This window comes from Rattus norvegicus, chromosome 9 (genome assembly GCF_021556685.1).
Source record: "Rattus norvegicus strain SHRSP/BbbUtx chromosome 9, alternate assembly SHRSP_T2T, whole genome shotgun sequence".
NCBI lineage: Eukaryota > Metazoa > Chordata > Mammalia > Rodentia > Muridae > Rattus > Rattus norvegicus.
The window spans coordinates 31,572,862-31,600,697 of record NC_141542.1 but is presented as its reverse complement, the minus strand read 5'-3'; the positions used below and the strand labels follow the sequence as shown (position 1 = coordinate 31,600,697).

The window sequence follows — 27,836 nt, the reverse complement described above, 5'->3', positions numbered from 1 at the left end:
AAACGACACCCTTCATAATAGTCCCAAATAATATAAAATACTTCGGTGTGACTTTAACCAAGCAAGTAAAAGATGTGAATGATAAGAACTTCAAGACACTGAAGAAAGAAATTGAAGAAGACCTCAGAAGATGGAAAGATCTCCCATGCTCATGGATTGGCAGAATTAATATAGTAAAAATGGCCATTTTACCAAAAGTGATCTACAGATTTAATGCAATCCCCATTAAAATTCCAATCCGATTCTTCATAGAGTTAGACAGAACAATTTGCAAATTCATCTAGAATAACAAAAAACCCAGGATAGCTAAAACTATCCTCAACAATAAAAGGACTTCTGGGGGAATCACTATCCCTGAACTCAAGCAGTATTACAGAGCAATAGAGATAAAAACTGCATGGTATTGGTACAGAGACAGACAGATAGACCAGTGGAATAGAATTGAAGACCCAGTAATGAACCCACACACCTATGGTCACTTGATTTTTGACAAAGGAGCCAAAACCATGCAATGGAAAAAAGATAGCATTTTCAACAAATGGTGATGGTTCAACTGGAGGTCAGCTTGTAGAAGAATGCAGATCGATCCATGCTTATCACCCTGTACAAAGCTTAAGTCCAATTGGATCAAGGACCTCCATATCAAACCAGATACACTCAAACCAATAGAAGATAAAGTGGGGGAAGAATCTCGAACACATGGGCACTGGAGAAAATTTCCTGAACAAAACACCAACGGCTTATGCTCTAAGATCAAGAATCAACAAATGGGATCTCATAAAACTACAAAGCTTCTGTAAGGCAAAGGACACTGTTGTTAGGACAAAATGGCAGCCAACCTATTGGGAAAAGATCTTTACTAATCGTACAACTGATAGAGGGCTTATATCCAAAATATACAAAGAACTCACAAAGTTAGACAGCAGGGAGACAAATAACCCTATTAAAAAACAGGGTTCAGAACTAAACAAAGAATGCACAGCTGAGGAATGCTGAATGTCTGAGAAGCACCTAAAGAAATGTTCAACATCTTTAGTCATAAGGGAAATGCAAATCAAAACAACCCTGAGATTCCACACCAGTCAGAATGGCTAGGATCAAAAAGTCCAGCGATAGCAGATGCTGGCAAGGATGTGGAGAAAGCGGAACACTCCTCCATTGTTGGTGGGATTACAGACTGGTACAACCATTCTGGAAATCAATCTGGAGGTTTCTCAGAAAATTGGACATTGCACTACCTGAGGACCCAGCTATACCTTTCTTTGGCATATACCCAAAAGATGCTCCAACATATAACAAAGACACGTGCTCCACTCTGTTCATAGCAGCCTTATTTATAATAGCCAGAAGCTGGAAAGAACCCAGATGCCCTTCAACAGAGGAATGGATACAGAAAATGTGGTACATCTATACAATGGAATACTACTCAGCTATCAAAAACAATGACTTTATGAAATTCATAGGCAAATGGATGGAATTGGAAAATATCATCCTGAGTGAGGTAACCCAATCACAGAAAAACACACATGGTATGCACTCATTGATAACTGGATATTATTAGCCCAAATGCTCGAATTACCCTAGATGCACAGAACACATGAAACTCAAGAAGGATGACCAAAATGCAGATGCTTCACTCCTTCTTTTAAAGGGGAGCAAGAATATCCTTGGGAGGGGATAGGGAGGCAAAGTTTAGAATAGAGGCTGAAGGAACCTGCCCCACATGTGGCCCATACATATACAGCCACCAAGAAGATAAGATGGATGAAGTAAAGAAGTGCAGGCTGACAGGAACCGGATGTAGATCTCTCCTGAGAGACACAGCCAGAATATGGCAAATACATAGGCAAATGCCAGCAGCAAACCACTGAACTGAGAACAGGACACCTTTGAAGGAATCAGAGAAAGGACTGAAAGAGCTTGAAGGGACTTGAGACCCCATATGAATAACAATGCCAACCAACCAGAGCTTCCAGGGACTAAGCCACTACCCAAAGACTGTACATGGACTGACCCTGGGCTCCAACCTCATATGTAGCAATGAATAGCCTAGTAAGAGCACCAGTGGAAGGGGAAGCCCTTGGTCCTGCCAAGTCTGGAACCCCAGTGAACAGGATTCTTGAGGGGAGGGCAGTAATGGGGGGGAGGATGGGGAGGGGAACAGCCATATAGAAGAGGAGGGGGAAGGGTTAGGGGGATGTTGGCATGGAAATCGGGAAAGGGAATAGCATTTGAAATGTAAATAAGAAATGCCCAATTTGATAAAGATGGAAAAAAGATCTTACAAGCAAAACTATGTCGCTCACACCCTCTATCCACCATACCAAGGGCTTCCCAAGCCACCTCAGAACAGAACCCAAAGCCTTAAGTCTACTGGACCGCCATGTTTTTTCTCTTGCTTCCTCCCTAGTGTCCTCTCCTACCTCCCCTGCTTGCTCACTGCATTGTACACACATCTCTCCAGCACTTCTAGAGGCAAGCACAGGCATCCTAGTAGGGAAACAGGCAATGATGTTCATAATACAGGAAGGAAGATAAGTTTGCTTTGTGTTAGTACTGGGAGAAAAAAAAAGACACCAAGGTTTATGCTTGCCCAGGGTATCTTTGCATGTTTGACTTCTGTTGTCCAAAACATCTCTGCCTCAAGCTATAGTTAGTTCTCTCATGCTCTTCAGGCTTCTACTAAAAGATGCCCTCTTCAAGAGGAACTCTCAGTAGCTCAGTGGGAGAGGACCTACCTTGTACTCACAGAGTGTGATCCCAGCACCACAACTGTACAATCTTCCCCCTTTTCCCTTGGAGTCCTGTTTCAAACAGTATCGGCGTCCATTCTTTCCCCTTTGCTCCTCTTGTTTACACAAAGCCCTCGTTACAACTTGACCGTACCCTGTATATTTTGCTATTCCTCTGCCTTGCTGACTCCCAGAATCCACAACCCTACATCTTATGGGGAAAGCATAAGCAGGTGAATAAGTGGGTTACTTTTTATATATTCAGTTGGCTTTCATCGCAGCCAACGAGGCAACATCACCAGCCTTTTGCGTGTATCTATATCCTCGATCACACTTAGTTATGGTAAATTGCTTTTGATTTACTAATTTGGCCTGAGGATAATTCCAGGCACAACAGACACCCGTTCGCTCTTTGGAAGGTGCCGTGAGAGCGCCTGTGTTGTAAGCCTGGTTCTTCCACTCACTGTTTATAGGACTGTGTCCAAGTGGCTCGGCCTCTTGGAACTTTTATTACCTTACTGGTTCCATCCTTGCCTGCCCTACCTTGCAAGGTGATCACACGAAATAAAATCAACTATGGGAGTGCTTCACAATTCATAAACGGTCACATGCTGTGAAAACGGAGTCTATTTAATGTTACCTCGGAGAAAGACCTGGAGAAAATCAAATACTTCGAGCACCACTGAAAACACGAATTGAATTCACAATATAAAATTAGACTACGTTGAATTAGTTTCTCTCTACATTTACTAAGCCACCACTGTGAGGTAGAATGTTGGGGATGGGGGAAACATTTCCTACCAGGGCTAAGGAGCATCTGAGAGTGAGCTCATGAGAATCACGACCTGCATTTTTAGATCCCATGGAGTTTTACTCCATTTTATTAAAAGACAACATCTCTTCACATACCTCACAGGAAAACTCCCTCCAGCCCTGACTCTGGGGAGATTCAAGGTTCCAAGCAGCAGGAAGTCTGATGATAGAAGGACTATGATTTCCAGAGTTGAAGAAACACGTGAAACACTGGAAGGGTAGGGGTGACTTTCTTGTCTAAAGCCAGGCTGATTTGGAAATTGCCCTTTGGGTCTTGAGACTAGATATCCAAACCCCTTTGAACCTAGATCTTTTCAACTCTAGGCTAGGAATGATACCTCAAAGGCTTGCTCTGAGGACTCGAGGAGACAGACTATTGATTGACACAGGGTGCCTCGCACACAGCGATGTCCGAACCTTCAGTTCCTCGCCTCTCTACATCCTATTACTCAGAAGTGCAAGGCACAATGATTTGTATTTCTGGCTGCAGACCATGTCCATGCCGCTGCTGGGGCTGCCTGGCCATTCTTGGGGCATCATTCCAGTTGCTAAAGACTTAGACTGACTGCCTGGCCAAAGCTCTCTGGAGACTTCTAGATCTACTGCTCTAGATTCAATACTGTGTTTCATCTGGGTATGGACACAGGTGGGAAGGGCTGGAGGGAGGGGCTCAGCCTCCTCCTTAATACCGGCCGCTAGTCTCAGTTCCTGGGGAGAGGTCCCTGCACCACCATCATCTGTGACTAGAAGAACACCACAACATCCAGCTCAAGGCTCTTATTAAAAGAATCTGTTCCTGTCCACTGAGGAAGTCCTACTCTAGTTGAAAACAGGTGATTGCAGTTCTAGGGCACAGGTATGGAAAAGAGAGAGCCCAAACAAACCCAGAAAACCAATCAATCCATGTCTAAGTCCCATCTCCTAGACAGCCCCCTCCCCTGGGAACAGCAGGGCTTGTCTGTTCACAGTGAGTGAAAATTGAATGGCATGGTAGAAACTCTTCAACACACCTTCTTTCAGAAGGAAGTTGCCTATTCTGAACTTGGGATACACATGTGACCACTTTGACCAATGTAATATGGAGAAAGTAAGCCAGGTGACTTCCAAGGTATTGTCAGGCTTGGCTGGGACATTTGTTCTAGGGGTCCACCATGGAATCAGGCTAATGACCCAGGGAAGCTCTATGTCAGCTGTGGCCCTCCTTCAGTCATCTCTACCCAGGTACTTGTCAGTGAATGAAGACTCCTCAGAAGACTCTAATTAAAACCTTTCAAGCATCCTTCTCCTCTCTCTCTCTCTTCCTCCCCCACCCCGTGTGTGTGTGTGTGTGTGTGTGTGTGTGTGTGTGTGTGTGTGTGTGTGTGTGTAGCTTGCGTGCAGGTCTGCTGTGTACAGAGGTGCAGGTATGCTCAGGTATGTATGGAAGTCTGGTGACAACATCAGGTGTCACCCTTTGGAATGTCATCTCCTTTCTTTGAGACAGTCGTTTAGCAGCCTGAAGTTCAGCATTAGGCAAGGCTTGGCTGGGGATCCTCTCATCTCTGCCTTCCCAGTGCTTGGATAATGAGCGCCAATGTGCCTAGCTTTAAAAAAAAAAAAAAATTAAGGCCACTTAAAGAGAGTTCAGGTCTTCGTAACAAGGAGCACTTACATCCCTGCCATATTACTTTAAATCTGTGACCCTCAGCACCTGTGGGCATTATATATTGCTTTTTTTTTTTTGAGTGGGTTGCTTATTGTAAGAGAAAGCAAAGCCTCAATACGATATCTCATAGGATCCAGGCCCTGTGACCTACTGCTGAACAGGAAAACCGAATTCCATAGACCAAATTGCCCTCACTCCTCGTTGCTAATTTAGTGTTAGCTGAAAAGGCGGAGGCCATGTTGTTAGCATGTAAAATTATCTGCAATAGACGTGGCCATGGAGGGAAGAGTGAGTCAGGAAAAACAGACTTTCTATTTTTTTTAAACTTTATTGTTCAGAACTTTGCCCTTTAAAATAATATTTTACCCTAAGTACAAAGAGAAAAGCATCTTCTGCAAAGTGGGAGGTTTTCATGTTTGATATTTGTTATTATGTTAGTCAGACCTGCTTATTTAATGTTTTCCTTTGTTTCTTAAGCTAACCTGTTTCTTTATGGCCACCCCAAATTCCTTAGGGTCATATGGAATATATTCTGCTCAAAGTCACTTAGCATGAGACCATGACGTGCATCCTTTAGGATCTCTGACATCTCCAAAGCAGGCAGAAGAACTTGGAATAAAGGGAGCTGCCGAGATGTCATTTAAACTTGTATAATTGACCAGCACCACTGGACTCAGTGTGGTCATTTACAAACTGGACTTAATGATTTCTAAGGTTTCCTTTTGTAACATGTCAGAAAGAAGTCTGCACTTATTATGTTTGTTCTACAAGTCCCACACACCCCCTTTGAAATCATTTCACGAATTCTTTAAGAGAAACAGTCCTTGAGAGCCATCATTCCATCGCCTTTATGAGGAAATGAGACCAGGTGAGGTGAACCCCATAGTTGGGGTTGGGGGTGAGTTAGAACTGTGCAGTCAGCGTAGGCACCCCCAGAAGATGCTGATCCTCCTCGCTACCTTGTTTCCCACCCCGTCGTCCCTCGTGTTCCAAAGCTTGCGGAATCTCATTCCTTGGTCTGTAATCTGCCATGGTTATAAGGGACGGTCCAAACCACATTCCTTTTCGCTGTCATCAGCTGCTTAGGGTGGTAAGAAACAATAGCCTCTTTCTCTGAGAGTCTCTCTGCGCTTCCCTGAAAAGGTGGCTCTTTGGACCTTGCTCAGTTTCTGAGTGACAGCAGACCAGCCCAGCCAACCCAACTGCCTCTGGGTGCCTGAGGCATTTCTAGAGGAATCTTGTCACCCAGCTCTTACCTGTGGAGCTTGAAACTGTTAAGGGGTGTACACTGTTATTTTCTCCTTAATAAGGTTCCTCAACTATTTGACACCTGCTTATTAGTTCATCGAGGACTCAAGGAAGCAAATAATGAGTCCTTTGTCAAAACACTAGGGGCCCATCCTTTTCCACACAGCATACGCCTTCTGCATTTCGGATATAGCTCTTGCCCTTGTGTATTGATGAAGGGATATGTGGCTAAGTAGGAGCGCTTCCTGCTTCAGCTCTCTTTCCCCTGCACATCTGTAACTAACACTACAGGAGTGATTATTAAGTGTTCAAGTCCCAGGAAGCTCTGACATGGATCATTGGGAACTGACTTTCACAGGGATTTAACTACAAGTGGCAGTTGTCTCTCCTGCATAACTCTAGGCTGGCTCGCAAGACAGGCTCTGACCAACATGAGCACAGTAGAAGTAGTCTTCTCTCAAGAGGAGGCCTTAAAGGTCTAGAGTTTCTATCTTTGTGCTTCTTGGAAACTTGTACCGTGAAGGAACTCTGACAACCCTGAGGCTATCACACTGTGTGGAATTCCAAGCCAGCCAGGCATGAGGAGAAGAGGAAGATGAGGAAGGGGGAGGAAGAAAGAGGAGGAAGAAGAAGAGAAAAGAAGACTGAAGAGGAGGAGGAGGGAGTGGAGGAGAAAGAGACTAAGAACTAGGCCCATCCTATGAAAGAAAGCTTCTTGGATTTCCCAGTCCAGCCTCTGCAGGATGCAGCCAAGTGCAAGACAACAGCTTGGTCCCCTGTGGTACAAAACCACCCTGTTGAGCTCTGCCAATAATCCTGACCTACCCGAATTGTTAAAAATACATGGCTGCTGTTTGAGACCACTAAGCCTTGATGTATTCTCATAGTTAGCACTAGATATAAGAGTAATAGAGTGTCATAATACAGGTTAGCCTGCATTCACTAAGGCAGAGCAACCAGGGTCAAAGATAGTTGGGCCGCCTTCACAGAGGAGGGGCCTGGTGGCTTGTGGGGGGAGCTGAATGAATGAAAGGGTGATAAAGAGGGAGAAATGAGAAAATGTACACGACATAACTTATCTATAGGCTTCCCAGGATGTATCCTACACAGTCATAAGTCTTTTTTTTTTTTTCTTAATTGCAGTCTCCTAACTGCTTTAGACCTGGGGAGTTGATCTGTTTGGCCCAAATCAATGTGCTGTAAGACTATTTCAAAGTCCTATTTTGTTTTGACAAATCCTATGACTTTTATAGTGCATTCTCCAGCTTATCTATATTTAAACACAAAAATGATTGAAGTCACTAACCTATTAAATGATTAAACTTTACTGGTCCCAATAATGGCCCATTACACCCTCCCTAGACCTTGTGTACCCAAGTCAGGGCTCAGCCTCCACACACCCCCCCCCCGGGGGGGCCAAACAAGGTTTGTTTTTTTGTTTGCTTGTTTGTTTGTTTGTTTAAGGGTATAGGATTACCACTTCAGGAGCCACATCTGGCTTCTGTATTCGAAATTCCTGTTTCAGTCTCATCCTGAAGCCATCCTTAGATTTCTAAGGATCGCAACAAGAGAGACCATATCCTCCTACCTGTTCAGACGGAGACTAATAGCACTCCAGGTCTGTCTGGCAGCCCCCATCCCAAAGAGGCACAGAGTGTTTCAGAAGAAATCTAAGGCTATCCTTCATTGTTTGGGAATACACTTAAGAGCTCCACACACTTTTTTTTTTAATTTAAGCAGGAAATTTACATTCTTACCTATAGCCTGCATGGATACATTGACACTTGGAAGTGAAATTGAGGGAAACCGTTATAACTGTTGCCATTTGAAAAATGATTACCCTATGGGACAATGTGGATTGAAGTATGATTTGAACAAAGGTAACAGTCAGCATCCGAGGGAGGGCGCTTTCTATATCTGGATCAGGCTGCCTTCCCTACTTTGCAAGCAGGGGCTGCCTGCTGTCAGATTTGGATGTCTCCCAACACAAAGAAAGAGGTAAGGTGCCTCCTGAGGTGAGGGGTGTGCTGGAGGCTGAGAATTGTAAGGATTTGAAGATTCTTGCTCTCCTGCTGCGGACTAGCTTCCCCAGAAGAAGATTCCCGCTCCACCCCCTCCCACTGCTGCAAAGGCTGATACTAGGTTACTATGGTGTCCAGACCTTGGCTCTCCCGTGCTAAGGTCTCTGCTGCTCTGTGTAATAAATATTCCCTCCCAACCCTCTCTGAAAACGGAACTATATTTTATTTAAAAAAGCACAGAGCCCTAACAAGACATCATATAAAAACTAAGCTAAATGGACCAATTTGTATTAAAAGCTGGATTCAGGAACTGGGCTCAATCAGTAAAAGGCTTCCTTGAAATCGAGGACCCCTGAGATGGATTCCCAGAACCAAAGTTTTAAAAGTTGTGTATAGAGGAACCTGTTTGTAATCTCAAAGCTGGGGAAGTACAGAAAAAAAAAATGCATCCCTGGGGCCCAATGGTCAGTCAACCTAACCTACTTGGCAAATTTCCGGTCAGTGAAAGATCCTGTCTATAAAATATAAAGCTGGACAGAGCCCGGGGAATGACACCCAAGGCTGTCTTGTGGTCTCCATATACATATATAAGGCACGCAAATGGATCTAGGGTACAAATAGGGAGGAAGTGCTTCCTGTGTGTCTGGCTTCATTTTAAGGTGGTGTTTTGGAGTTAGAAGGGATAATACCCAACGCAGAGAGTACATTAAAATGTCCAAGAAGGGGAGGGAAGCCTGGGAGACAGCTCAGTGGCTAAGAGCATGTGTTGCTCTCACAAAGGAACTGGGCTTGGCTCCCAGCACCCACATGGGGGCTAGCAGACATCTGTAACTTTAATTCCAGGGTATCCAATGCTCTCTTCTTCCCTCCTTGGGCACAAAGCAGACACAGATAGGCATGAAGGCCAAACCTCCATACGTATAAAGTAACTAAATAAATCTGAGAGCAGTGCCCCACCATCCTCCATTTTAAAATATTTTGATCTATGTTATGCAAATTTCACCTCAACTAAAATAAAATAATTTCCTGGAAAAGAGTCAAGCTTCTAGAATCCTAGCCCAGCAGAGAGTCTCTGAGTCTTCGTCGCTTTATGCGCTGGTGGGATATTCTAGAAAAGCTACAGTTCTTTCCTTCTGGGGCTATTCTAACTCCTACAGGGGCGAGGTCTTTTGATTAACCCAAGACAAAAGAAGGAGGAGTGGGGGGGAGGTGAAGGAGGGGAGAGAGGAGGGGTGGAGGAGGAGGAAGAGGAAGAGGAGGAAGAGGAGGAAGAGGAGGAGAACTCACCAAACCACCTGGTAGGCTAAATTTGGCAAGTGCATAAGCTCTTAAGCCCTTCCTCGATGAGCTCCAAATTGTCACAGGAGGCTCTTGAGATAAGACCACGAAAGTGTCATTCCAAAGCAGGAGAGTTTCTATTTGAAATAGACAACTTTGCTTCTTTCTCAGGCACTAGCTATAAGAAGTCCCTCTGTCAGGCAATGTGGAACCTTACTTAGTGTATGGTTTCTATCTCCAACAGACCTTGCACATTCAAAATAGGGAGAAGAGGGATGCAAAGTGTCAGAGGCCTGCAGATCTTAAGAGAACAGGAAAGGGGCTCCTTTGCTTCGCTGAGCTGATTTGATACTTACAAAATGATCTGCTGGGCCAAGAATATTTTTACTTTGTGTCTATATAAATATTCTTCATTTTTTTATAGAAAGCACATCGCTGGGTCTCTAAAAGCAAATGTGGTTTTGATTGAACCAGACTCGAATTTCTATCTGAACCTCGTTTGCTAACAATAGAACTGGCTTTCCCATTTGCCAAGATCAATGTTGACCTGTTTTCACCTAAATTTTATAGATGTCAGAAAAAGAAACCGTTCACCGCTCTGTGGCGTACCCTGGCCTTTTTCAGTCGCACTTCGCTTGCATTTCTTGCAGCTCCTTTAAATTCCCCTTGTCACGAAAACTAACAATGAGGTCAAGCATTTCAGTAAGAAATATTGAATTATTATCCAACATTGTCAACCAGCCAAGAACCTACGAAAGCTAACCACAAAATGTAGGAGAGAGAAGCTTAACCTCAAGCTCTGAGTCCTGCCTCCATTGTAAGGGGAACAATTTTGGCACTGGGGTTGGGGGGGTTTCAGAGGATGGCGGGCTGGCAGATGGGTGGAAAGGGAACTGGACAGCTCGCAATCACATCCCAGGCTCCTGTCCCTCAGGAGTGTCTTGTTGCACTAGCTTGCTGCTACAAAGAGCCAACTTTGATTTTTCTTGGAGAGGGCTCCGGGCACCCTAACATCTAAGCCATGCCAATAGCATGAGTCTACTGAGCTCTCCTGATCCCCTGGCCATATCCCTGTCCATCAAGGCTAATTTCTGTGACAACATAAACTTTGCTGCATAGCCAATAAACTCAAACCCGATGGAACTTGATGTGGCCAGAAAGAAGGACAGCCTGGCAAGATGTCAGGGTTGGAAACAGAATGAGGTCCACCAGCCAGTGGTTTGGGAGGGGTACCGATGGGTTTATGGATATGCGCGTGTGTTTTATTTGTTCTGATAGCCCTAATAACGATTCCATTCATCAATAAACTGGCTCCCATAGGAGCAGAAATGAATGTAAGTCTCCAAATGAGCCTCAGGTAAAGCGAACCCAGCCACCCCACCACCCCTGTCTCTCCCTCTAACCCATGGTGGCCAAAGACACGGTCCTCTCTTATTTCAAGGGATCCGGATAGGGTGCTTGGACAAGAAGGAATGAGAGTGGGTTTTCGGCTGCACAGGGAGATACAGCCTACAAGGCTGCTGTGGCTCTAGGATGGATGATGAAAGATGCTAAGAGAGAACATCCCAAAGAAGCTTTTGAAAGGGGAGCTGGAGATGAGGCTCGAATGGCTCCAGAAAATGTCCCTTGAAATGCAAATACTCTCGTTCTTCAAGGGTGAGCGTCAAGACTATTTATTTCTATGAAAGGAGAGATCCAGAGCCCAGTCATCGCTAGACTGGACTTGGAGGTATCTACATGAAGTCCTGGGGGGCATGCTGGGCCTCCAAAGGGAAGCTTGGAAATACGGAGTACCACAGCTCTTTCAAAGAAGAAGAGGCAGAGAGTGACAGGGTGGGTACCAGTGTAGCTTCAGATCTAAGATGCCAAAGAAAGACTGAGCCGGATGGAGCTCAAATGCGAAGCCTTCCCCAGGATCTGGTGTCTCTGTGGCCCTTTGATCATGCCTCTGTCATGCCACCTGGTGTGCATGGAAAAGTGTCTCTATCTATCCCTAGGGGCAGGTGAGGCGATCTTCATGATGCTAGGGGCATGTCTCATTCATTTTCATATCCATCATGTCTAGTGTTTAGTCAGTATTTGAACTGTCTGTAATAAAAATGTAACCATCCCTTCACGAAGATCAGACTAGGGGATTGAGACGGAAGGGAATGGTCACTCTTTCCTCGAGCTAGGGATAGGGTAGAGCTGGGTTCCTCCTCTCCCCATTCCTCCTCCTTCCTTGAGATGTAGAAGCACTTGAATCGGTTAGCATTTGGCACAACCCTAGTGTGTCTGTCATTGAATTGGGAGGAGAGGCCCTATGATGAATTACACCGTAACTTCTGTCTGGTGACAACATCGGACTCTAGTGAGCTCTCACTGACCTATTAGCATAGTTTTACTCCCCTGCTTCTTAGATTGAAGAGGCATCAGAGACTGAAGGTCATTGGTCAAGCAAAACAGAAAAGAAAACAAGACAAGAGGTACAAGTGAGGTGATCTTCATTGTCATGATACTTGACAGTGTGGCCCCACCCTGCCCACCAGCATGTAACGTAACACTAGAGTCTTCATAGCAAGGCCCTGGGCACGGAAGACAAGGGTCCCACACTAGAAAAACTCCACTACTGGGAAAAATCAGCCAAGGGATATGAAAGCTGTGTCCAGTGATAAATGGCTTCAACTGAATTCATACTGAATTCTCACCGCTATGTCAGACCCAGAAGGCTCGCTTCACCTCACTTTTGAAAAGGCAATGTGCCGTCTTTAAGACGGTTATCTGGAGCGTGATATAGAATCTGTGTGTTGGGAAAGAACACAAGAAACTTTCAGTGGCTCTGTCTGACTCAGTGGAAATTAGGCGTATGGAAATCCAAGTGTTAAGTGAAAATAGGAGGCACAGGATGTTTGTTACGAAGGTGAGAGAGTACAGGAGCTAAGGGGAAAGAGACTCTCGAAGCCCTGATTGCCAGCCCTGCACCCACAGGGTGTGATCTCGCAGAATTGATTTCCCCACTTCGGGACTTCATTTCCGCTTCCTCTGCAAAAGGACTGTTTTTTCCAGTGCCATGAAACAATGGGCCCCATTCTCTCTGACATTTGACAGACTCTGGCTGGCTCTTAAAAGTCCCCATAATATCTCCATTTTAAAAGCCAACTGGAGTCTGTAGGTGAACGTCGTGTGGTCCCTCAACAAACCATCTGGCAGGCCATTAATTATTGTCCGTGCTTCAGGAGAGGGTCAAGAGAGGTGAAGTGGCTGGTTCAAGGTCATGAGTCTAGTTAGTAGGGGTTAAAGAGCTGGAACCCACCTCCTTCTGTGGTCTTCTGCTGCTCTTTTTCCATATACCATTGACTCCCTAAGGCAGAGCTGACCGTGAAGCCTCTGGGATGGGAAGGAGAACATAGCTGATGTGTCTTCTGTTTGGAGCACCAAGTCATACAAACATGTGGGAGAAAGTGTCCTGTGACTAAATACAAATGCTGCTACCCACCTTACAGATACTCAGTGTTGCGGGAAGTGAGGGAAAAGGGAAAAGAAATGGACCATAAACAGAAAAACTTAAATCCAAGCTATTTGAATTCTCTCTACAAACAAATGGTGAATTTTTTAGACTTCCCTGCCCCATGTGTGTGTGTGTGTGTGTGTGTGTGTGTGTGTGTGTGTGTGTTACAAGTATGTGCTGATGCTTGTGGAGGACACACATGAGTAACATATAGTTATACACTAGTACTTGTGTCCACATATACATGGAGGTCAGGAGTTCATGTTAGATGTCCTCTTCAGTTGTTCTCCATGTCTCTCCTTAAGGGGCTTCTCTTGAAACCCAGAGTCCATCAATCAGGCTAGTCTGAACAACCAGCTAGCCCAATTGATCAACATGTCTGTCCCCTGAGCACAGGGATTCCAAGTGGCCACCATACCAGCTTTTACATGGTTTCTGATAAATCTGACCTCTGGTTTTGATGTTTACATAGCATTGAGCAATCTCTCCAGCCCCTGTATCTAATGTTTTAATCTGCAGTTTTGGACATTTTGATTGGCTTAGAATAAATAAATGAGCGGCCAAAACCTCTGAGATGGACTAAGGTGAGTAGGAAGATTCCTCCGTAGCTTTCTCATGACGGCAGCCATCTTGCACACTATTCTACCTAGAGCTGGGAGATGAATAAAGATTTCCCGAAGCCAAGAGAGAGATTGGGAGGGAGAGAAGTCATTTTGATCATCCCGGCTTCTCATAAATCTTAATTCCATATGAAGTAGATGTTAGACAGTTGTCTGGAAACTGTTTTAAGATACTCCAGGAGAGGACCACCGCTATGTTCAAAGGGAGCATTTACATCTCAACCCTGGCCTTCCCCAGACACCCCCCAGACTCTGATGCAAAACCTAGTGCACCCCAGGGGTTCCATGGCTGGCTGCAGTGGCTTCCCCCAGCCCTAGATCATCTAGATCAGCCACTCTGCCTCCCACTGCATTGTCTTGGTGACTTACGAAGGGGAACCTGGTGTGGTTCCCTTCAGCAGGTGCGGAGTAGGAAGGGGACACAGCCATTCATAGGAGAAAGACTTGGAATCCACTGACAGGGAATCCTTGGCTGTGGCCTTTCTCTTTCCTGTTTAATGAGCCCAACAACTGCCAAATGGAGTTCAATAATACTTTCTTTTTTTTTTTTTTTTTTTTTTTTTTTTTTTTTTTTTTGCCAGTAGTCCTGTTTATGTGAAACTAAATGGAAAACCTTGGAAGAGACCATAATAGCTGGGGTCAAATTAGGGTCAAGATCTCCGTCCTGAACGTGTGGATGTGCTGTATACTTGGCTGATGTGATGTGAGGGTTCTGTGTTGCTTAGGGAAGGTGCCTTGGTAAGAGGCCAGTTTTAAAAGCAGCTTTCACATTTGACAGGGGGAAAAACGGGTAAGGGATTTGAAGCAGGGATTTAGTTCAGTGGTGAGGTGCTTGCCTAGCAAGCCTAAGGCTTTGGGGTTTGGTGCCTACCGATACCCATACATTTTTTTTTAAAGAAAATGGGGGAGGGGTGGGAAAGGTTCAAATTCTTTAGAAAACTGTCACTGTCAGATGTTTTAAATGTTAAAATTGTACATTAAAAAAAATGTCCACTTGTGGCCCTGGCTTTATTGTGATTCAAACTAATTGAAAGATTTTGGTATGCTTTTTAAAGTAATCATCTTAATTATCATGAGCAGTAATAAGGTGCCCTCTATTTTACACCTATTACGTGCCAGACACCTTGCAAGGCATTTTCGTATCTCGTTAATTCATTTACTTCGCATAGCCTCCATTATATAGATGAGAAGGGAGATTGTGTGAAAATCCGGGACTTAGGAGCGCTGCCTCGGCAATCAGGCAGATCTAGGCTTGAGCCTTAATAACCCTGTAACCCGGGACAAGTCTGAACCCCCAGCTGCCTATCAGTGAAGTGGGAACAGAAACACTGTTAGCCTCTTCGGGGGCTGCTGGGAAAACTGAGATAAAACAAAAGAAACATTGCAAAAAGTACCAGGTGCCCAAGGCACTCTGTGACCGCTACCAGATCTGAGTTAACTCCAGAGAGAAATTGAAACATCAGCTTTCAGCGCCATCCTAAGAGAGGAGCACCTTAGGCCGCCATCCCCCCCCCCCCCCTTTACCATCTGGGCTACCCGGAAGTCGTAGAGCATGGGAGGAAAAGGGAGCTCTTTCTGCGTCAAAGGGAAGGAATGGAAAAAAGGGATCTTTAGGGTACTGATGAGAAAGCAGGCAGGAAGAACAACAAAGTGCCCGAAAGTAGTTGTTGAAGGGAGCCTCCCATACGGCCACGTGAACCAAATCCCAAGGTGATAAAGCTCTACGTAGACCCCTGTCATGGGGTACCTCAGTCTCCCAGAAATAATATCGCTCCTCTCAGAACAAGAAGCCATACTCTCCGATAGGTCCCTGGGAAAGAAGAAAGCCTGTTGCGAATGGCTCATATGCTAAAACAAAATAGTATCTGACAGATTGATGGGCTCTGACAGGGGAAGAAGGAGTCAGAAAGATGGAACAAAGACGCCATTTTTTAAAAATTGGCCCGTGGTCAGGATTTTACTATTTTCTATGGCAAAGGAGCCAGTGAAAAGTTCCTCCTACTGATGACTGTTTTTCTACAGTCATTCAAAGTCAAGGGGACCAGAGCTTTGGACCCTCCCTCTAGAGGAACCTGGGGCCTGTCCCCTGGATAATTCAGAACAGGGCTGCATGGCAAAAGCAAGAGGCTCCAGGGTCCCAGTAAGCAGCGGGACGGGGAGCGGGCGCAGGGGGGACACGCTGTGTTTTCAGCTCGGATTCTGTGATCTTTCTGCCAAACAGGGGTTTACAAAGCAAAAGCTTCCAGAGAATTCTCATACTTTCTGGCTTATTCTCTTGGTGTTCTTCTTAACAGGAATCAGCTGCCTGCCTTCTCCCTCATCCAGCGTGTCGCTGGGGAGCAGTTAGCATCTGGTCTGGCTATTATTAAAAGCAAGAACATCCCGCTCTGTCGGGAGAACAGTACCCCTGGTAATAAAAGGACAGAGATCATTTGCATTCAGGACCAGAGACGTGGCCCAGTGTCTGTCCCTCCTCCCTGCCAATGCTTTCTTCCTAAAGTCTTCATCATGGGTCTCCCTCTCCCCAAACAGAGAGAGGCTGGGTTCATGGGTTCCTTTCCTGAGGAGGTAAGACTCTGGTCCTGAGCTCCGGAGTGATAAATCTGAAGCACTATAAAAGGCTTCTTTTTTTTTTTTTTTTTAACAACTTGCGGAAATGAAAAAGTAAACAAGACTTGAGCAGCACTGGTATTTAAGCATTCGCTTTTTGTTGTTGTTTTTATCTTTTTTTCTGGTTTTGAGCACTGGGCTAGGAGCCTGAAGGAACCATATTATACATATATATAAATCCTTGAGAGGTTTTATTAGCCAATAAAGAGCCCTAGTTCCTATTAACCACTTAACTCCTTGCTCAGACTCAACACTTACTCCCTTCTTAGATACTTCTCTGCCTCCTGTGGCTCAGAACTGCAAGCTGGTGCCACCAGCCTCTTTCTGTACCACCTGTTCTAGAAGATTCCAGTGAGAATCCTCTTCCATGATTATCTTAGACTTTCTCCTCTGCCAGTGCCCCAAGGACAACAGTTCATACCCAGACACATTTTCTCTGCCTACGGACTCCTCCCCCCGAGTCCCTGCCAAAGTTTCCTCAGCCCCTGCCAAAGGGGCAAAGACATCATGACCCTCATGGTCTATAATCTTAAATATTAAATTCCAGTGGAAAAGTTAGGCCGAAGGTTGGACCAGTAGAGGCCAAGAGCCCCTCTCTCTTTTGGAGGCAGAACCATGAGGAGGACCCGGAGACAGAAACTGGTCATCTGCTTGACTAGCTGATAAGGATGGTGTCCAAAAGACGTCTATGACTTGATTAAGGGAAGAGAGGATGACAGAGGCATTACAAGCCTTAAACCATTTCATTGCCCCTGCCCCTGTAAGTGCTGGGTAAGCTTAGTGCTGGCTTTAAATAATAATCTGTCGTACATTTAAATCAACCCATTGTGAGATTCTACCTTAGGAGCTCTTGGAACGCCTACCTAACACACCACCTCTAAGTGCCCTATGCTTGAGCTCAGCTCTTCTCTCCCCTCCCCCCACACTCAGGCTAGCTCCAGTACTAAGGCTCCAGTACTAAGGCTCCAGTACTAAGACTCCAGTACTAAGACTCCAGTACTAAGGCTCCAGTTCTAAGGCTACAGTACTAAGGCTCCAGTACTAAGACTCCAGTACTAAGGCTCCAGTACTAAGGCTCCTAGTACTAAGGCTCCAGTACTAAGGCTCCAGTACTAAGGCTCCAGTACTAAGACTCCTAGTACTAAGGCTCCAGTACTAAGGCTCCAGTACTAAGGCTCCAGTACTAAGGCTCCAGTACTAAGGCTCCAGTACTAAGGCTCCAGTACTAAGGCTCCTAAGACCTGTAGAGCACAATGCCACGTGAAGACTGGTGTATTTTTGTTCTGGTCCTAAATCAAGTCACATTCCTTTGTCACTTTGTCTTCCAGCAGAATTTTGTTGAGGGAGAGAGAGAGAGAGAGAGAGAGAGAGAGAGAGAGAGAGAGAGAGAGAGATTTCCTGTATGTTTGCTTTATACAAATGATGGGTGAGATATTTCACTTCCTAGTGGCTCTCAGAGTGGGCCCACATGAGCTGGTAAGAGCACATGGCCTTTAAAAAGTGAACTATGGAGATGGCTGGGTGGATAAAGTCTCTGACTCAGAATCATGAAGACTGGCTTGAGTTTGCATGCCCAGAACCCACAGGAAAATATAGTGGGCATGGCAGACTCTCTGCCATGCCAATACTTTGAAGGTAGAGACAGAGAAGGCAGAGGAGAGCCCCAAGACAAGCTGGCTAGGCAGAGTAGCCATCTCAGTGCGCTCTTAGGTTCAAATGAGAGACCCTGCCTTAACGAATATAGTGTGGGGTGATTGAAGTGATTCCATAGGTCAACCTTGGGCCCTTCGTGCAATGCACATCGTTCCCATATATGTGTAAGCACACACACTCAAATAAACATGCACACCAAGCACACATACATGGTGAGTGGAAAGAAGAAAGCAAGACCTGCGATGCTAAAAAAAAAAAAAAAAACTTAAATAAAATAGCTTAAAAACAAAACAAACAACTGTGCTAGGTGGTCAGACACCATTGTGACAAAAAATGATGTAGGTCTTAGTAAAGGTTAAACAAGTTTTCAGAATTATGTCTTTCTGCTTTCTGATTGGCTGGGCAATTCTAACCAACAGGGCTGGGTTGAGTCACAAGAAGCCTTTGAATAAAAAGCCTCTTCTTAAAATGTCAAGTTCATCAAGGAACATCCTGTGTCCCTTGTCCACGGGAAGAAGATAATTGTGGGATAGCAGGGCTTCCCCCACGCCAACCCCAAAACCCAGTAAATCACACCTCAGGCCAATCTATGCCATCCCTAGGAGTGTGCACTTCAGTTTTATCCAGTGGGGTTCTCTCCTCTCCTCTCCTCTCCTTCCCTCGGGCATGTTTTCGTGATTACATCATCGCCAGCAGCACAGTCTATTGTCTATACTGTCATCTAATCTAGGTTTTGAGGAGAAGCCTTCAAAACTCTCGCTCCCAATGTCTCCAGATTGAATGGCTACTGCTGAGAAGCACCTAGGACATCCCAAGGAGGCTGATGGGACACATAGGAAGGATGGAGAGAAGAGTCTGTTCGTCACCCTACCTGGCCTCTCTTAACTCAAAGTCCAGAAGGGAAGAGGACAGCCACGGTGGGGAACATATTGCGGTGAGCAGGGGTGAGCAGCCCTTGGGTGCAAGCAGATTTGACATGTCTCTCAGAACTGACACTAGGAGCACATGCGTGAATGCTTGTGGCCTTTTGTGGATGAACTCGTGACACCACGGAAGTCGCAGGAGTCAGAGAAGGAGTCTTCCACCTCCCCTGAGAGACCTTTGGCTCCAACATTGCTGTCCTCAGTCACTAGGCTGTAGCACTGTTTTCTAGGAAAGGTCTCCAAACTGACTTTCACAGAGCTGAGACAGAGCCCACAAATGGATTCCCTACCTCTCACCCGACAACATAGGTGGCTTTGTCACTGTTTCACCTTGGCTCTTGGTTGTCTGCTTCTCGTCCATTTTCAAAACGAATGGGGGTGGGGGGCAAGCCTGTGTGGCTGTAAGACCTGTGCCGTGACCAAGGGCTCTCCGCCATCCTCCCTTGCTTTCCAGACTGTTTTCGAGTCTCATAAATACAAACATGTGGCTCTTCAACCACATCTGTAGATAATAACTTCAGGGAGCTTCCTGTTTACATGGCAATACCCATTTCCCAGCCAAATAAACTCTGTAACAGAGAGCGAAGGTGTTTATTGGGCCAGTCTCGGCTGAGAGTGAGTTAACAGGAAACTCCTACTCTCACAGAAATGTCTCATGATTAAATATTTGGGACACCAGGGGTCAGAAGCACTGGAAAGCTGACTTTCTTCTTCTGCCTGTCGTTGCAGGGAAGAAACAGAACAGCCAGGAGAAATGCTGGCCTTGTAGCAGACTTCAGGCCCAGCTGTGCTGCCTGGAGCCCGAAGAGAGAGGAAAGAAAGGTGTGCAGATGAGCCAGGACTACTCCATCCAATCCTTGAGGTCTGTCACATAAAGGGATGGAAAAGGGACACATGTGTGCATTACTGGGGAGCCCCTCAGTCTTCTGCTGATGGCCTTGGTTTAGGGGGCAGCTCCCCTCCTACCAGCTCTGTTGTCCCTCTCCTACCAGCTCAGTCATCCCTCTCCTACTGTCTCAGTCATCCCTCTCTAACTAGCTCAGTCATCCCTCTCCTACCCGCTCAGTCATCGCCTCAGACCAGTTCCACATAAGACTCTGGGCAAAGACTCCAGCCATAAAGATGCTGCCCATTTGGTGATGCCTAGGGCTATTTTGGGTGGCTGGGATTGAGAGGTACTTTTGGTATCCATTTGGGACTACTGAGCCACAAGGCTCAGGACCCAACAGAGATCTCTTTGGCCTATCTTGATAGGTAAGCGAGAAACTCAAGGCTCACTTAGAGAAGTGAAGAGATGTGGCTAGGGACAAAATAAGAAAGACCAAGACTGATTCTGTGTCCCCTCCTGTGTGCCTTTGAAAGCCACGCAAATGTTTAACTTAAATAAATAAATATTCATCTTGAAAAAGCTACAAACTTTGGTCAAAGTTCAGGCAGGTTCTTCTAGGATGTCTCTTTATCTTAGAAATAAGCTCTTTTCAAGATTTCTTGGGTAAGGATCCTCTTACAGGAGGCCTTTACCCATTGGGATAAAGAAGCCGAGGTGGCCATTGATCCAGCATCTCTAGACCCTTAAATTAGAACTGTGGAAAGTCAAACAGATGGGCCATGAAGCAAGTAACAACTCAGTCTCACGGAAGGGGAAGGATTTACCAAAAATAAATACTGGTCCCAAAACAAAACAAAAGTCCTCAAACTACACTTAGGTTCCCTAACTTCCGAAGCTGAATTCCTCTGGGCCAATTTACTTGCTACAGGGCTTTGTTTTTTGTTTCTGAAGACCCAAAAAGAGATATGGGAAGGAAAATACACAACTCCCTGTGGTGTCTGGGCTACCTGGAGTCTGAGGAAAGCTGGGAGGAGGGTGGTCAATTGCTGGGTCCAATTCCTGTCCTCAGAGGTCTATACTGCCTGACACAGTCAGAGGCTTTGCAGCAGGGTGGCATGGGTACCCCCTTCTTCAGGCATGGGCACTAAGGACACACACTGATGGCTAGAGGCTCTGCCTGCTTCCCCAGATGTAGGGAAAACAAGGGAACACAGTGCTCCCTAAGAGGTTCCTCTCTCTGAAGAGACTCAGGACCCCTGCTGTTCTGTAGCTCTGGTACCTCTTAGCTGTAGGCAGGAGTGAGAGTCAGACACAGATGAGAGAAGACCCAGTATACACACATAACAAAACCAAAGAAAAAAAAAGCCTTTTTATTGAAAATTAAATTCAAACTTCAAATTAATATTACAATCATGAGGGGAGAAAATGCCAAATAATTCAATTTACAGTTGCAACATACAATACAAATAGTCCCTTTGAAGTTCAGAGTAAACTCATCCACAATCGTGACCTGTGTGGTACAAAGCAGAATTTGTACAATATGTGCATGGAAAGCAAATCTTGGGCAATAGCAATCAGAGAAATAAAAAAATAAGAACGAAAGCTGTTATTTACACAAAATGCTACAATTTTTTTGTTGTTGTTGTTGTTGTTGTTCCGCAGAAACCTAAGAACAGTAGGCATATCGAAAGACATGGAATTTTATTCAGAATACCTAAGAAATTACTGTACGTTATGGTTTTGGCTGATATATTTTTAAAGTACTGCATTAAAAAGCAAACAATTATTTGTAAACATGAAGTAAACAGACAACGAAGAAAGTTCCCACATAGGAGGAGAAAAAAAAAATCTTTGTTTTAGATGCATCATCATCTTTAAGAACAATGAATTCAAAGGCTGGGAGAATCATCTTTTATTGTTTATTACCCTCTCAAACACTGTGGATGCAAATGCTCCCGCTACTGTTCTCTAAAACTAGGTCAGTCAGTGCCTTTCCTTGGAGCAAGGAGAACCCCCAACATGGCTGCTCCCTTCTGAACCTACTGTGGACAGTCTCTAATGATGTGGAGATGTTGCTCTGTTCGTTTTCTTAGGGTCTCGGAGGGAAGGATGAGAGCCAACTAGTTAAATCTGGTAAGTCTTTCTATTATGGGCTGGGTGCGCCTCATTCCCTAACCTGAAACCAAAGCCATGGTGCCCGTTAGGAACTGTGGCCTAGGTTAAAATTCTGAGATAACTGAAGAGCATTTTTTTTTATATGGCTGTGTCGGTCCCACTGCAAATCTCAGCCATGTTTGTGCTCCTTCGAGAACCATGTCCATCTAAGCCCAGGGAAGTTTGTACACGAAAACAGTCCCAGGAGAGTATTAAGACATTGCTTTGGTCTTAAAACCACAAATCATACATGTGACCCAGTGCAAATGAAGAGTTTAAGAGATAAAGGGAGGGGAAGGGGAAAATTTAAAACATAGTGGGGGAATGGGGGAGACTGTTGTAACGGGAGTCACCCTGTGAGGTGGCTGAAGGGTGAAGAAAGCACTTGAATTTTTCCCAAATAAGGGAGGATGGAGGGAAACAACCTGTTTTCAAAAATGTTTCTGGGTTGCTGCCTGCAGCCACTGTAATAACATTTGGGCACTAAGGCATCCCCTCTAGTCCCTTAATAACTGTATTGTAAACTTTAAGAAGCCCTTTAACGTTAAAGAAAAAAATAATAATGTACAAATATAGTGCCTTTGAAAAGAAGTTAAATAGGGTGCAGCTGGCACCGGTGGTAACATTTCCATGTCGATTAATGAAAACTAAAAAGTGTAACCAGACACTGACTTTTGTAAATGCTGCTGAAATAGGCATCAGACAAACACACGGACCGTGGTGTGCTTCAAGCTACCACACACAGACAATAAATAGCATCAGCTACAAATTCCATCTCAAGAAACACAAAGGTGGCCTGACCATCTATCTGTGCATACTTGGTACACAACCTTTAGAAGGCAAAGTGTTTCGGTTTGCTACTGGGTGGGTTTCTTTCCCCCTCAATTTGTGTCAGAAGGAGTCAGGATGAATCCTGAGGGAAAACACAGGTTGGAGGCACACATAAGTTCCCCATCTGCCCCTGGACTGTCCCACATTGGGACAAAGGTCAACCTGAGAAGGAACAGAGAGCAAGGGGGTGTAGGGGCTAAAGGCAAAAGCCTGAAGGACTCTTAGAATGGCTCTGGATTCAAAGGAAGGTGGCCCCCAACCCCAACCCCCAACAAACACACTTTGTGCAGGAGGAATGCTAGCACTTGCCTGGTGGTGTCACTGAATGATCTCTGGCTTGGATTAGGGAGTCACACTCAGGGATTGGCCACAAGGTGCCAGGAATGATCACAGTACGTCCTCCTAGGAGGGCTGGATCTTATGTTCACACACGATGGCAGACACCAACTGCTACATACATTGTCTTCCCTGCTCTCTACGGCCCTCCCTAGTGAGAGCCTTGAGTATCAAAGGCTTCCTGGAGGTCCCCACAGGCTCTGTGTCTACTGACATCAGCTACTACTTCAGCTGACCAGCTCCCCTAGGACATTGACTTCATTCCACTTCCTGCAAAGCTGCTGTTGGGGGTGGGGGCTCCTTGGGTAAGGCACTTTTGGGTTCCCCTGAATGGCTGTGTGGTAAGGCTGGGGGGGGGGTGCAGACTCCTAATGCATCTGTGTTCCTAGGCTGTACGTGTCATGGTTGAGCCTTTACTACACGTGTGGCTTTCAGCTGCCTAGGCCCTCAACCACGAAGCCTGCAATTTAGAGTTCTGCTCAACTCTGAGACCACAGAACACTTTTCTGCAGTTCGGCCAATCACTTGTGCTTGGCTTTTTAATATGACAAGACTCATAATGGCCAACCCCCCACCCCCCAAAAATGAAGAAATTAGGAAACCACATGTCTCCAGCATTTCAATGCTAGCAAAGAGGCCGCATTAAGCGTCAAAGGGCTGCAGGGTTATAGGTGGTTTTTGTTTTGTTTTGTTTTGTTTTTTAATCCCTAATTATTGCTTTAACAGGTAAAGCCGTGTCAGAGGCAATCAAACACCTGAAAGAAAGAAGCATAGCATTTCCTTCATACATCATGGAAACAAAACTACAACTAAAATATTTGGAAATGGGAGTTATCATAAAAAAAAAAAATCACATTATGCCTGAAGGAATTGAAATTGCTTAGCAATATTTCCGATATGGCTCTAGCCCACTGAAGAAACTTGTTATTTAAGAAGAAGCACTTTTAGAGACCGAAGTCAACAGACCATTACACTAAGAAATGTTCCAAATGTCCAAATGTCATTAAATAATTATAAATATATCTTTAAAGTTATATGACCATTCACGTTAGCAAGTTACTTCAGATTTTACACATATTCATAACTTAAAAAAGGAAAAAAAGAAAGTAAAAACAAACAACACACAGCCAACTCAAACACTATATCATTATGGCTATAATAAGATATTGCCATTTTCAGTTTTGCATAAAGGGAGAAGCAGGAGGCACGGGGGAGGGGAATGGGACTTATTTTTTGGTTAAATGGGGGAAGTGAGGGAATATTTTAAAAAAGTAAAATAAAATAATCTGTCCTGATCAGTATTTTTGAAGTCACTTTCTTAGAATAGAAAAAAAAAAAAAAAAAGAGTGAACTCAAAAGTTCAAACGCATACCTGCATCAAGTCTGAAGGGAAGCTTTGGAACAGGTATTCAGAGTGGACGGTAGGGGAAGCAGCCACGCTGCCTCTCGTCCCTTTCCGAGTGCACCACAGCTTTGTAAGCTGGTCTGCAGAGTGCACAGGCCTCCACACAGCAGAGGCCTTGATTTGGTTGCAAAGCACAGGGAGGAAGTGGCCGTTCTTCCTCCCGGACCCAGAGTCCACCTCTCTGAATTGTTGTGGGAACAGGTCACTTACGAAACCAGACCAGATAACACCTTTGACGGTCTGCTCCTTGGTAGAGGAGACATCTTAAATAGTAAACAATATGAAACCCAGTAATGACTGTCCCCACACTCTTAGGGTTGCCAGATCACAACTGGGGAGTGAATGAGAAATCTTCTAGATAGCTAATCAATATACATATATAGGCACTCTCTTTATATATGTATATATTAACACATGTGGGACGTGGCCACTGCATGCCACTGGGCCATGCACGGTTGACAGACTTCAATAGGGTCGCCAGACAGACTCATCCATTCTGCCGCTAGAATTCAAAACGGTTGGGGAGCTGCTGTGGCTTCCATCAGCGTCAACACCATCATTCTGGTTAGGCAAATTTGGATTTAATAGCGTGCTGCCATTCGAGGTGGTCGTGCACGGTGGGACCATCCTGGAAGGAGACCGGTCTCCCCCGGGGACCATTGGGAACTGATAGGACGCTGACGAAGTACCATAGTAGAGATATGGAGTGCTGCTGGTCTGGAAGGGTCCGCTCTGGCTTTGGGAAGAGCCGGGGTAGGGTGGTGGCAGGTACGTGTGGTAGTGAGTGGTGGCGGACATGCCCAGGGACATGCCTGACGTGACTGGCGGGGTGTAAGTGAAGGTGGCTGGATAGTGCATTCGTGGGTTGGAGAAGCGGCTCTCAGTGAGGGATGAAATGCCTGGGAACTGCCTGGGGTCTGAAAAAGGGCCCAGTTCTGAAGCACCTAAAAAAATTACAACAGAAGACGGGGAGGGGGGGGAAACATCTGTAAATATCAATTAAAATGATAGAGACGTTACAAGATTTTTTTTAAAAAAAAATTAAAAAGAAGGGAAAAGAGGAAGCTTTCTCCCAAGGACCAGCAAGTCACATACAGGTTTTCAAATGTACTTCTCACCTCAGACTTTACTTGTCCACCTTACTGTCTCAATGCTATTTAGCCCTGAGTTCTCCTCCACACCCAGAGAGTCCCAAAGGGCTTTCACCAGCAAGTGCCAACTAGGCCCTGTGTGGAAGCCAGCCCAACTCCAGGCACAGGATCACTCACCAGACTTTAAGGCTGGATCTTCATTGATCCCCCACTCCCACCCACACACACACACACACATCCCTTCCTTTTTGTTTCTTATTGCACGGAGTGAAACTTTTACTAAATCAGATCAACTGATTCTTCCTAACTCAGTGTAAAAAGATAAATCCCAAGTAATAGGATTAGTGTCCCCTTTGGGGGTGGAGGTAAGGATGGGGGCGGGGGATGGGTTTCTTTGTTAAGAAAAGTGCATCAAACAGATTCCCTTAACATAGTCTTACTATTTCTTCTTAACCTTTAAGAGAATTTAAAAATCTTATGGTAATTCTCATCTTAGTCACAGCGAAATCAGAGTAGATTTCAGTAATCTAACACTATCTAGCTTTTGCCCGGGGGTGTCGGGGAAGGCCTAGCCCTCAGAAATTCTCCCTTGAGTCATAAACTAGATAAGAAGGTATCGAGAGGGAGGGTGGAGGATGGGGGTGGGGGGATGTGGTGGAAGGGTGGAGGGTGGGGTGAGGACCTTGACAGAGAGCCTTGATAAATGACACAGGACCTGATTTAGGCCAGGGACCCACAGCAGCTTTCATTAGAACCCAGTGCCTTGGAGAGATTGAGCTGAGAGACTCATTGCCAGCTCCCTGTCCCCTGCACTAGAGTGAGCTCTGGGTCTTTCAAAGCTTAGATGTCTTCCTAGAACTTTCACAAGTTATCAGTGTCTCCTTAGGAGATGTCTCTGCTGTCTAACTCATCAAAGTGTGGCTAGAAGACTTTGCACGTGGAAACTAGTTTCCTGAAATGGATAAAACGCATAGCTGTGATTTAGGGGTTCACTATAATTTTCTAGAACCAACAGAATTACAAGACCTTTTGTTTCATCCATCCATGTTTACGTGCTAAGTCTGTGATGTCTTCTGGAGCCCCCCTCACTGCTCGACTTAGATTCTCAATCTGCCTTTGCTACAGGTTTTAGCTGTAACAGAAAGTGCCGGGCAGATCTGGAGACCATAATTGTCCCTCAGCCTGATTTGTACTCAACCCTTCTTCTCTGACAGCTGGCTATGTGTCTTGAAAGGGTCTGTCAGAGGGTGGTACTGTTTGTTAAAATGAACATTGTTCGTAATCTTCACCGTACTCTGGGATTCAGTGTGTGAAATGCATTTGTCATACATAGTGGCTGCTTAAATGCAATGTAAGAGTTAACATAACCTTTTGTCTCAAATCTCATAAACCAGTAGACAGTAGCCAGAAGACAGCCCAGCCTAGCCCAGCCACACCCAGCCCCGCCCAGCCCAGCCCCGCCCAGCCACACCCAGCCTAGCCCAGCCACACCCAGTCTAGCCCAGCCCCACCCAGCCCCGCCCCGCCCTGCCCTGCCCAGCCCTGCCCAGCCCAGCAATTGTGTAAAATCTCACCTGCCTGGCTCTTCTTACTGAGAGAGGAAGGCCAGAGGCAGAAGTCAGAGGTGGCAGTGTCATCATCTGGAAAATGAGGGGATGAACTCTAAGTTCCCTTCCAGCTCTAGGATTGATTGACATCTGGTCTATGTCATTAATTCCAAGGCAGGAGGAGAAACAAGGGCCTTGGGGTGTGGAGGGTCCCATCCCTCACTAGTGCCTTCCCAGCATCCCCAGGCCCACTTGCAGAAGGTGGACAGCAAATCAGCTGCCTCCCACACCACAAGCAAACACTTTCAAGCTGACAGGCTAAAATGCATGCAGCAGGGCACTTTGCGGTCTGCTTCTTGTAAACCCCTCCTTCCTTGACTGGCCTCTCGCTCACCCGTCCCGTCCCCCTAAATGAAATTCTGACAAGCTCGAGTTTTAGGAGGTGGAAATAAAGTAGTGACGGTGGCAGACTCAGACACAGGAGCAGATGAGAGTAGCCGCCTCCCTGGGCTGTGTTTATGGGCTGCCTCAAACAAGACCCCAAGCAGAGGCCACAGGTGGTCCTCTGCAGCCCTCTTGCCTCACAGCATCTAGGTGAAGTTGAGGGGCCTGC

At 45.5% G+C, this 27,836-nt stretch overlaps 1 protein-coding gene across 16 annotated transcripts in view; it reads right to left on the bottom strand.

Annotated features, from left to right (window-relative positions):
* The window catches only part of Runx2 (RUNX family transcription factor 2), a 326,063-nt gene that overhangs the window by 95,675 nt on the left and 202,552 nt on the right, over nt 1-27,836 (bottom strand). For 7 of the 16 annotated variants that reach the window (XM_087567021.1, XM_087567027.1, XM_087567030.1 and 4 more), the window contains 2 exon segments: nt 27,251-27,316; nt 21,214-25,529 (listed from right to left, as the gene is read on the bottom strand). The exons of 5 other annotated variants lie outside the window; for them this stretch is intronic. In XM_087567021.1, coding sequence (XP_087423147.1) covers nt 25,051-25,529; nt 27,251-27,316 — 545 coding nt within the window. In that variant the 3' untranslated portion in view covers nt 21,214-25,050. 16 annotated transcript variants of the gene reach the window in all.